The sequence below is a fragment of the Falco naumanni genome, chromosome 3 (genome assembly GCF_017639655.2).
Source record: "Falco naumanni isolate bFalNau1 chromosome 3, bFalNau1.pat, whole genome shotgun sequence".
NCBI lineage: Eukaryota > Metazoa > Chordata > Aves > Falconiformes > Falconidae > Falco > Falco naumanni.
The window spans coordinates 38,601,182-38,613,126 of record NC_054056.1 but is presented as its reverse complement, the minus strand read 5'-3'; the positions used below and the strand labels follow the sequence as shown (position 1 = coordinate 38,613,126).

The 11,945-nt window shown below is 47.9% G+C and overlaps 1 protein-coding gene across 1 annotated transcript; it reads right to left on the bottom strand.

Moving 5' to 3' along the window:
- Positions 1–995: 995 nt before the first annotated feature.
- Positions 996–11,055, bottom strand: LOC121085513 (serine/threonine-protein kinase SBK2-like). Its single transcript, XM_040588236.1, has 4 exons — positions 10,966–11,055; positions 3,102–3,291; positions 2,149–2,351; positions 996–1,880 (listed from the first exon to the last, which is right to left on the bottom strand). Exons 2-4 carry the CDS (start codon positions 3,280–3,282, stop codon positions 1,311–1,313), a joined length of 954 nt encoding a protein of 317 aa, XP_040444170.1. The 5' UTR covers positions 3,283–3,291; positions 10,966–11,055; the 3' UTR covers positions 996–1,310.
- Between the last annotated feature and the right edge of the window lie 890 nt (positions 11,056–11,945).

Below are 11,945 nucleotides of genomic sequence, written 5' to 3'. Positions count from 1 at the left end.
ACCAGGCATCTACAAGAGCATGAAGAAAATTCTCTTAGAACCTGAAGGCAGTATAAGGGAGGAGATGTGCTTGGGCTGGCATTGGATAGTCTTGGAAATGGTTTCTTGGGACTGGAGGATTCAGGAGAATAGGAGCAAGGAAGAAGTGGTAGTGGAGGCTTGTACAGAGGGGCTGGCTCTATGAGGAGAGAGCAGTCAGTCTGGAGGAGGATGAGGAGTGAGAGCAAGGCAATGGTGTAGGACTGCTAGGAGGTATCACTAAGGCAATTTTGATGGGGTTATTCATACAGATAAATTTATGTAACCTGTGGTTACAGCTCCTCTGTTAGCCTTTCCCGGTGATGCCCAGGCCATCCACCCTCACAGTGCTACTGTCTTCTTAGCTCAATCATACATGTGGATGTTCATGAGAGTGAGCTCACTTTTCCACTTGCACCTAAGCCACTCAGGGAGGCAGAGGGGTGAACTGTGCTTTACCAGGGCTCTCAGTGTTTGCAGAAGGCCATTCTCCTAAGTGGCAGGAATTAGAGGGGAATTTTTGTGCAAACTAACACTAAGACTCCTGCTGCTAACAACCTCTGTGCACAAGAGCCTGTCTCTTAGCTGGTTCTGAACACAAGGAAATGGGAAGAAACCTATGGCAGTGAGTAGGTTACAATGTGTGATTCCCAGCGGCTTTCTCCAGCACTCCACCTCCATGGCTCCCACCACCTTCTCAACACCATCATCAGTCCCCAGCTACCATCCGCAGTCATATGCTAGGGGGTCCCCAGCACTTCTAACCCACCATCCTGAAGCCACCCTTCAAGGATCCTGATGGAGGCCCAGGCAGCATCCAGGGGTGGCCCCTGCCTTGCACAGGTTCTGTCATGCCCCTGCTCTCCCACAGCAAGCGGGGCCCCACAGGCCTTTTGTTACGAGGGAAAAAGAGCCACATACAGAAACACAACAGTACATATTTTGCTCTATTTTGAGACAAGGCAGGTGCTGCAGCTCCTAGAAAATGCCCTGGAGTCCCTGTTGTCAGGAAGCGAGAGGTGCCTGACATGCAGATAGATATTTCCAAGAGGAAGGAGATGTTTTCGAGCCCCAAGGAAACACGAGGAAGTTGCACTGGGCAGCACTGAGCCATGGGGTTAGGACCATCAGGGGGGGAAGGAGCCTGGCTCCATGACAGCAGGGAGAGTACTGCAGAAAAGTTGCTCTCTGGGTCAGCATGGCCTCTCACGCCCGGGCCATTGTAATGCCCCAGACCCCACAGCCCCTTGCTAGGTGAGGCATGCCTTCCCTCCTCCCATGGGGAGCAGGCTCTAAGGCTTCACCACAGCCTCCTCGCTGTGCCCGTCCTCCAGCCTCCAAGGGCAATCCACATAGCGCAGCGCCCCACTGACAGGGCCACGCTTGGTGGGATCTAGGGCCAGCAGGCTCCGCAGCATCAGGGCGGCCTCAGCCGTCAGGCGTTTCCAGTGGCGGGGCAGGTCCTCCTCCAGGCCCGTCTCCTGCCACAGCATGAAGTCCTCAAAGAAGGGGTCATCTGGCAGGCTCTGCTCCCAGGGGAAGTAGCCTGTCAGCAGGCAGAAAAGCAGCACGCCGAAGGCCCAGGCATCCAAGCTGGTGTCAATGGGCACCCCCTGGGCATCAGTGGTGTTGCTCAGCTCGGGGGCGGTGTAGGGGATTACCCCTGCCACCAGCTTGAGCTTGGTACCCTTAGGCCGTGTAAGCCCGAAGTCAGTCAGCTTGATGCGCCGGCACTCGGGATCAAAAAGCAGCACGTTCTCAGGCTTGACATCACGATACACGAGCCCTCGGCTGTGGATGAACTCCAGCGCGCTCACAAGCTGCTTGGCACACTGCTTCGCGGCTGGCTCGGGGATACCGTCCTGCACAGGGAGAGAGGCAGGCGGTATGGCACACGTGGGGCACCTTGGCAGTCCTGCCAGCTGCGCTGTCACCTGCGTGCTCTACACTGGGGGACACTTTTGCATTTCTGGTCTTGCAAGCCTGAAGCTGCTTCAACACTATAGACCCCAGAGAGACCCACAGCCCACTGCCTTTATCGCCCTCCCTCCGACCCAGGCAGACTACACAGGGACAGGCAGACAGGAGGACAGTCCCCGTTCCCATGGCCTTGTAGCAGCGCTCACTTACCCGGGGTTTGATGATAGAAATGAGGTCTTTGTGCAGTGCTGGTTCATAGAGGAAGCCATAGTATTGGCTGGACTCGATGGCAATTCCAAACATGCCGATGATGGCAGGGTGAGTGGCAAGGGAAAGCGCCACGCAATACTCGTACAGGAAGGTGTGCAGCTTGGTACTGGCTTTGGGTAGCAGCTTGAGAGCCATAGGAGTCCCTGGGGATGGGGAGAGTGGGTTAGACATCCCTGAAAGTCACTTACCCCAAGGCCAGACAGAGAAGGCACTGAGTAGCCATGGGTCTCAACACTCACAGACAGGGAAGTCTCTGGGATGAAGCTTTCTGTGGTTATATCCTGTGGACACCAGATCTGGGAGCAGGCATTGCCAGTGTGAGTTTTGAGCCAGTCAGGGCATGCACAGGAGCACCGGGCAGAGCAAGGGAACTTCAGGCTACATGGGCCATCAGTCTGGGATGAGGAAGAGTAGTGTCAGGGCCTCTGGGCACTCACAGGCCTTAACAGCCCGGCAAACCCCACCTAGGACCCCCACTCACACATTCTCTCCATAGGCCTTAGGGCACCATTGAAGTCCAGGCTTGGGGCTTCACACTCTGCCTGAGCTGTGTGGTGGGACTGCTGGTTTCCAGCTGTATCACATCCACAGTGGTGCCTAGCCATGAACCCTATTGATCCTGACTTGTGGATTGACATCCCAGCTTGACCTTGGACCTGCTGCTTCACTGTAACCTTGCCTGATGTTCTGGGCTGCCCCCTGGCATCACCTTCTCCTTGGCCGGGTGCAATGGGATGATCCCTGGCTGGGGAGGTCTCTACCCCACCGGTCTCCCTGGGGACCCCCCATTGTACCTGGTGCCTGGCCCCAAGGAGCCACCAGCCCACCCAGCGCCCTGGTCAGCAGAGAGGAGGCAAGGCACAGTGGCTCATCGGGCGCAGTCGGTTCCTTACCTCTCTGCCTGTGGGTCACTAGCATCACGTGGCCATACTTGCCCCTGCCCAGCTCCCGGATAACCTCATAGTGTTCGGCCACCTCGGTGCGCACCAGGCTCTGAGCTGTGATCTCCAGAAGCTCATCTAGCACTGTTGGTGCTGCTGTCCCTGCCGCTGCCATAGCTGAGCTCTCGGCCATTGATGAGCGCTGCAGAAACACCACAGCCCAAGTCAGGAACATCACAACATGCACAGAAAAAAACCAGACTGGACACGCCATGTAAATCCTGCCATGGCAGGGGATATTTCTGCCACTTGGAGACTGAGCACTCTTGTAGCTGTGCTAGAGTTGAGCTTGTGCTTTTATACAGTACACCTCTGGGCAAAGCCCCTCATCATATAAAAGGTCCCTTTATTGAAGAGGACCTCCTTCAGTCCTCTAATCCTTCCTGGCCTCCAGGCAGGTGCTTTACTCTTGTAATTGAAATCCCTGGAGCCTCTAATTTCAAAGACCTGGATCACCTTTCTGTGTCAGCTATACTAAAGCTTGGCCTTCCAGGCCTCCTCTTACTCTAGTCTTCAAAGTGTTAGGCAACAAGCAAAACATTAGCAGGGTCCCAGATTATCAAGCATGACCCAGTCCTCTTGCTCTCCTTAGCCTATTGCAGCAAGACCATGTCTCTCTACTCAGAAATCCACACCTACTGCTCATTGAAGAAAGTCCTTGAGGCAGTTGCCCCTCAGGCAGAGGCACAGCTAGCCCATTACAGAAAAGGGACTGCTAGTCAGAGCCAGCGTGCTCTGAGCAAGTCGAAGGTTGCTCAGTACCTCTGACTGATGACACATCTGCTGACATTTCTGACCCAAAGTCACTTATCTGTGCAGCCAAGGAACTTAGGCAGGAAGGAAGCTTGGACTTCAATGGCATTTTGAGCTACAGCCAGCTGCTTCTGACCCATTTCAGAGAAATGCTTTTTCAGTCCCCTCAGCCAGCTACAAGGCAGCATTTTAAGGCACCTGTGGCAGCACTCTCCCCATGACTACTTCCGTATGCTCTGAACACAGGCACCCCAGGCCTGGGAACCCATCCTGGCTTTGGAGCAAGGTCACAGAACCAGAGTCACAGGATGGTCAAGGTCAGAAGATACCTCTGGAGATCACCTAGTGCAACCTCGTGCTCAGAGGAAGGTTAACTAAAGCAGGTTGCTCATGACTGTGTCCAGACTGGTTTTGAATATCTCCTGGAATGGAAACTCCACAACTGCTCTGGGTAACTTCTTCGTGTCTGGTCACCATTATGGAAAAAAAAGCTTTTTCTTACGCTTAAATAGAAATTCTGTGTTTCAGGCCCACTGCCTCTTGTCCTGTCACTCTATATCACTAAGAAAACTCTGTCTGTGTCTTTTTTACAGGTATTTACACACATCAATAATATGATTCCCTTAAGCCTTCTCCTCCTGAGGCTAAACAAGTCCTAACTCTCTTAGCCTCTCCTCGTATGAAAGATGATCCAATATCTTAATCATCTTCACAGACTGGATGTGTTCCAGTATGTCCATATCTTTCTGCTGAGGAGGCCAGAATTGGACCTGCTACTCCAGATGTAGCCTCACTAACGCTGAATAGAGGAAGGATCACCTCCTTCGACCCACTGGTAGCACTTTGCCTAAGGCACCCCAGCATGCAGCCCAAGAGCCTGAGTGCTGCAGAATTTTCAGATGAGTCTTACACACTGTGCAGTGAGCCAGAGCTCTGATGTAAACCCAGTGGCTCATATCTGCACCTACAAACTCAGGATCTCTTCCCATCAAATATTCCATGATAAAGGCATATCACATGATGCCTTTCTGGGGAGGAAACAGGACCTCACATTGCTCAAAAGGAATATGGCATCCTGGGAATATGAGTGGGAACAGAAAGAATTAAGTCTTTTCCCTTAGATTTTACATTACTCTATCTGTGACAGAGCTTATTACAGTTCCTTCAGGTCCCAGCCCCCACTGCTGCTAGCAACCTACAAAAAGGCTGGAATTGTATAGGAGACAGGGACTATTTGTGGGACAGTTCCCCTTCTTTTCCCTTCCCTTCTTGCCTAGACAGCACTGCTAAGTCTTATCCAATTCAGAAGCACAAAGTAATTGGCTCCACTTTTCTGCAAAGGCTTTGCCTTGATGTGAGAGCCAACAGCAGCCACAGTTAGTACAGTCCACAGGGAGTTCAACAATGAAGAAGTGCATGCATGGGAGGGTATGAATGGAAGGCTGGGGAGAAATTTGCAGGGGAAGACAGTCTGAAAAGTATTTTAGAGAATTTGCTTTGATGTCCTCCTGTTTGCTGCCCAGCCAGCACAGCTTGTGAAATTCCACACAGCAAGGGCATCGCAGAACCCACAAATGGACCCACACGGCCACTAACATTTCCAAGATGGTGTTGCCACATTGAAATGTTAAAACAAACAGTTGAAAAAGCTTTTTAAAGAGTCCTAGCTAGGAACATAGTGAAAAAACTTAAAATGTAATAGAACTTTGAAAGGCATAGACCTCTCTTGGATATTGGACAGGGTAAAGCCGCACTAAATGGGGAGTGGAACAACAGGGGAGACGTCTGCTTGTCTTGTGCAGAACACGTTAGATTTATATTTGTGAAAAAAATATCAGAAGATCTTTTCTGTAAGACAGTGTTCCTCCTATATCAAATTCATGGTCATATACAAGTTCTTGTCAGCAAATAGTTTATGATCTTCTCACATAACATAATTTCTTAAACTTCAGTTAGATAAAATTTCTTCCCTTGTAGCCTAGCCAACGTCAGTGCTATCTAACCCAAAGTTAGAATCTTTTCGCTGCATCCACTTAGTGTATTATTCAATAATTATATAATTTTCAATATCTATTCATTAATCTGGTTTTTATTTGTATTGAATTATTTATTATATGATTCATCTACTCTGTTTTTTATATGATTCATTAATTCTTTCCTATTTACTGTGTGAAAACTTGCTTTTGTGAATGGGACAATGTGCTTCTCTGTGTATTCTTGGTTTTCACTCCAGCTTTGGGAGTCAATACACTTCAGTCCATAAGGGTTTGCAGTAAAAAACATTCCAAAAAGCTCTTGTGTCTTTCCACTCCATATTTCAAGTGAGCTGCAATACAGGTTGCAAGGATCCTTAATTCCATACATGGCCCCATTGGCATGGGAGGGCAGATTGTCTGGGTACAGAGTAGAACATCAAAGTGAAATAGCCTGGAAAAACAGAGCAACCGGAGGATATGAGTAGAGCGTCTTGAGGAACAGTGACAATCCTGTGGGTCTGATCAGGGCTTCATATGAATGAAACCCCAGCTGTGGCCACTCCAGAACAGTTTGCAGGCTTTGGCTCTTGCTGCCCTTGAGTAAATTGATTACAGGATGCAGTCCATACTTCAAGGAATAGCCAAAGGTGTCAGGTCTTTCTCTGAGATACCACTGCCATTAGCTAGGAAGCTCAGTGAGAGCCAGATTTAGTTCACTACTGAGTAGAGTGTGCCTGCGTGCTCTGCACCTGTCTCTGTTACCTTCTAGAGTGCCATTTGCCCTTTGCAGAATGACAAGCACTGGGGAGGAGGCCACCAGGCCTGGCCAGGATGCACTCACCATTTGGCTGTGCTGTATTGAAGATAAAAAGCAGGGTCCTTTTCAAAACTGTTCTTTCCTCCACTGTCCTTACTGTGCTTCATCCCTGCTAGGGGTCCTGTTTCCAGGCTGTCAATGTGTGAAAAACCCTAATTCCACAAAAGAGTCTCTGATTACAGCAGCAAGAAATTCACACCCCTTCCACTATCAGGAGATGCTTCCTAGCTTCCTGAGTTGAGAAGGAGCCAGCCGACAGAGATATAGGATCTTAGTCTAGGAAATGTTATTCCTGAAATGTTATTCTAGGAAATGTTATTCTTCAACCAAAATGATTAATATATTTGGTCCAATAAAGCACTTCATACATGTCAAGAGTCAAAGACAGTATAATCTCTGTATAACAGAGGTGGTGCTATGACGTCAGGATCGCAGAGGGTTTTAGGCTTTAAGGGAGCTCTTGAGATCATCTAATCCAATTCTCCTGCTCAAACAGCAGCAGCTGTAGCAGGTTATCTAGGAAGGTGTCCAGTCGAGTTTTCAGTATTTCCACAGATGGACATTCCACAACCTCTCTGGGCAACCTGTCATGCTGTTTGACCACCCCCAAAGTTGTTGTTTTTTTTTTTTTTAAAAAAAAAAAGTGTCTTCTTCTGTTTACATGGAATTCCTTCATTTTAAGTTGTGCACATTGCCTCTTGCCCTGTCAATGAGCACTACTGAGAAAATTTTTTCTCCCTTTTCTTCATTCCTTCTCATCAGGTATTTATATACACCAACAAGATTCCCTCTGAGCCTTCTCTTTTCCAAGCTGAAGAGTTTCAGCTGTCTCAGCCTCTCCTCATATCAAACACACTCCATTAAAAATGGCCTTGAGCATATGGCACGTAGGTCCATTTTCTTGTCTGATCTTCTACAGAGCTTTAACCCTAACTCAATAACCGACATTTAGGGCACCTCTTACAAAAAGTCATGCAGGCTTTGGTCAAACTATATACAAAAGCCAGTGTTAATATTCTTGCTATTACATATTTATATGATATCCTAATCTGAATTTACCTAACCTGCTGCTAAAATTTCTCAGCCAGAGAAGAGTTTTCTGGTGCCTGTTATATTTCTCCTGACTCTTGCAGGGTTTATATGCACTGTGGTCAGAGGTATGACCACAGCCTATGAGAACGTATTTTAAACTAGATTGAGTAAAACTAGCAGGGTACAGCCTGAAACTCAGACAATGTATTTAACCGATGCTTTATTTAGGCTTCACAAACCATCTGGCACACTCTACTTCTGGGGTGACCACATCAGTTAGTTAAAAAACAGGTAGGAAGCTTCCAGAAATTGTTGTCACATTTTGAATTTTGAATAAACATCAAAATTTTGAATTTTGAATAAACATCTCCATGCTATCTGATCAAGACACTTCTCAGTCTTCTTATTGGTTTAATGCCTTCAAGCAACCTTCTGTCCAATCCTTAAATCAAGGCCTATTCTCCAGCTCTCAAATCTATCTTATGGCTCTTTTCTGAAGCCTCACCATTTTTTCGCACACACACACACACACCACACACCCCCCATTAAAACACCAGCTGCTCCTGAGGGAACGCCTCCTGTGATGCATTCAGCTAGAATTACCCTCTGCCTTATGCTGTGGCCCCAAGATGTCTTTTTGCAGGAACATCACACTGAGAAGCTGCACTACCTTATACATCCATTATGACTCCAAAGTTTTTCCAAATTACTGTTGGGGGTTTTTTTCAGGAAAAAGTCCACTTCCTCTTTAAGTCACTTTTTGGATGCTGCCTGCTTCGTTTCTACCTGAACACTTTTGTACCATGTTTAATAAAGGACATTTTGCTCAAACAGACTTGGTGTATCAAGTAATTCACATCACTTGGTGTCTCTGTTGTTATCTAAGTGCCGTGTTCATTTCTGTCTATGGCCTGTGTAAGGACCCTACCTGTGGGGTCTTTCCATTGACCTCTAAGTCATTGGTGGGACTTTGGAGCAGTGCTCAGCCCAGTATTGGTTCATAGAGCACCTGCCAGAAACGTCCCACCCACTCATCATTCCCTGAAATCTACCTGTACAAATTCATCTTGGCATTGGTCAAAACCAAGAAGCCACACATTTTTACTGGATTTTAAAATAAGCCAAATACAGTGGATATTAATGTATTTTATTGGTGTCCTCACTCTACACAATTCATTTTATTAAATCCTGACTCTGTTATAATTTTTTACCTTTGTCAATGATCTAGAAGATCTAGAGGAAAGCACTGAAATCATCCAGAAAATGTTTGCAAATGACACAAAATAGGTTTGGGTAGATAATGCATTGCTTGATCGAACTAGTACATGCACATACACACATACAAACACCTTTCAAACAACCAAAGAAGTCAAGAGTTTATTCTGGTATTGAGTGACAGAATAAAAAAATAACGTGTTATTAATTAGACAATTCTAAGTTCTTCATGCTGCTTTGCAGATAAAATGGGCACCGTGTGAACTCAAAAATGTAGATCTGGTACAGCCTCACTTCCTTGGCAAGCCTTAGTATGTAGGATGATACAGAATTGCACTAGAAATATCTACAGTGATACAGATACACAACTTAAAGACACAGATAGAAGTCTAAGAGAATTAACAGTACAAGGGTTACTGATGTTTCAGGTTCCACTTCTGCATTCGTTCTGCAAGAGTATTGAAGAGAATGCCCAAAAAGTGTCAGACACAGGAAACATCAGCAGTGAGTGGCAAAATGGCATTTTACAGATGCTATATTAAGAAAATGAGCTTCACTGTAAATGAAAAAATAGATATAGCCATTCAGTTTCACATAGACTAAGAGATTATAACAAAATAATAGATCTGCTCTGAGGCGATATGCCTCTTACAGTGAACTCTAGTTTCTGCAGAGGTTCCTATACACAGATGCCCTGAGGCAGTCTGAAATTTAATCTCTGAAAATCAGCTGAGTTAGGAAAGCTGTATTTTTGAAGAGCTGGCCACCTGCTAACGACTTCTGCGCTAGAACTGAGAGTATCATGCACCAGTGGATTTCATATTTTTATTAGAAGTGCATTCCTTCCATTTGCTCTGCTTTGCATTCTTCTTTATCTACTTTTTAATGATATTTTTGGAATGTTAAATATATACTTATGTGAAATCTTGGTTTCTCTAGGGTAAATTTCCTGAATTCTTCTGAAGGACAGCTGATGGGTCAACAGAATTAGTTCTTGGATGTTTTCTTCCTTTTTTATGGTATTGATGAGATCACAGTTCAGCAAGCTAGCCCTGGTGTCCAGAGTCTGATGGAAAAAGGGCCAGATTAAAACCATGAGCAAGGCAACAGGGCTGACAATTACAGGGGAAACTTCCAGGGGAGCAGTCTTTTTAGCTTATCAAACAGATAGCAAAGAATTGAGACTACCATCTGTATGTACCTTTGTGGGAACTAGAATGTCACTGAAGAGGGCTCTCCCAATTAAGTTAAAGCATTATAATAAAACTAATAGCTGAAGCCGAAATGAGGCAACCTCAGTTGCGGTGCAGATTTTGTGAAGAGGGATATTTTCCCCTAAAAAGCCCTCATCAAACAGTATGGAAAAATACCCTTCCATCTCCCGAACTTTTAAATTAAGAGCGGTACTTTTTTCCCCTTAAAATGTCCTCTAGTGCAAACCACATTTAATGCAGAAAAGGGGTCAGAACATGTTATCGCAGCGGTTGTTTCTGGCCTTATTGCCGGTACATTTATGAGCTGCTTCTTAAAACTGGTCAGCAGGCTAGTGTTTAATCTCACCGTGCAGAACCGCATGACTGTCCCCTTAGCTGTATTACGTACTGCTCTTCTTGGGCAGAAACACCTAGCAGGGTCCCCAGAGAGAGAAAGCCTCTCCCCAGAAAGCAGTACGCCACAATCTCCGCACAGCAGCCTCCGCAGACAGAAATCGGCAGCAATCTCACTGGAACAAGCCACATCACACCCTCCTCCCAACCAACCAGCTGGTACTGTGGCACCATCCCAACGGACACAACCGGACACAAAGCAACCTTTTGGGGCAGAGCCACCTAACGAGCTCACCATCAACCAGATGTGGGAAAGCGGGTGCACTCCACGTTGTGACGGCGTGCTACACCGGAGTCTCCAAAACCTGTTTGTGAGGGGTGGGTGCCCTTTTACGTGCCTGTCCAGTCTCATTCATCCTGCCACGGCTGTAACTTCTCTTCCCACTCGCCTTCCCAGTCCGTACCAAGCCTCTCACCTTCTCCAGCAGCGCAGCGCTGACGGCCGGCCGTGGGCTGCCTCGCTTCCCTCGCTGCAGTCTCCGGGCTGGGTTCAGCTTGCGCCGAGCAGCCGGAGGGGCTGCCAGGCATTACGGGGCTAAGCGTGACGCTCCGCCCCTTCCCCATGGCTCTGGCCCTGGGGCACGCTGCCTCCCCGCTGAAGGTGACCTCTGGGAGGGAAGAAAAGAGGGGGAACCAGGGGAGAAAGGGGGCTATCCATCTGCCCTGTTTATGGAGGGGGAGGTGTGGCAGGGGCTGGGGTGGGGTTGTTTCTGCTCTAGCCATACCATCATAAGCCCCAGGGACCCTTTGGCAGACCCACCCTCTTCAGCCCTTCCCTCCAGCTTGGGCTTCCCTTACAGCTGAGGGAGCAAAGCAGCTCCCCAGGCTGGTGCATGGTCCTTGCTCTGGGGCTGTCCCAAGTGAGAGTACGTGTCTGATGGCAGGGCTTAGAACAGCCGTGGGCTGCCAGAGCTTGCTCTTGGCTACCAAAGGGGCCGAAGACACGTCAGTCACAATTGCCTGTGTCAGTAAGCACAAACCATCGCTGGTTCAAGGTCCCTTCGTGGGTCCTGGTGGGTCAGGCTCACACACACCAGTACTACAGAGTGTTACACTGAAGCTGAAATTATTAATGGTAACTACAATGATTTGCAGGCATTTCACCTGCACCTCCATCTGGACTACAGTCCTGTGCCAAAATCCTCTTCCTTCCACTTGAGCATGGAGAGGAAATCAGCTCTCGGGGACATGGTCACCATGCAAGCCCTAGATCTTGGCTCTGAAGCACTGGGGGTTTTTGTCAAGGATATGGATCAATCTGTGTATCTGAAGCAGCGATGTGTGCAGCTGTGGCATAGGAGTGTCACAGCACTGGCCTCCCTGTTCCCTGGAGCTGGGGACATGCAGGGAAAGGCTTAAGCTGCCCTGGCGAGCCTCTGTGCTTCCTCTGGGGGCA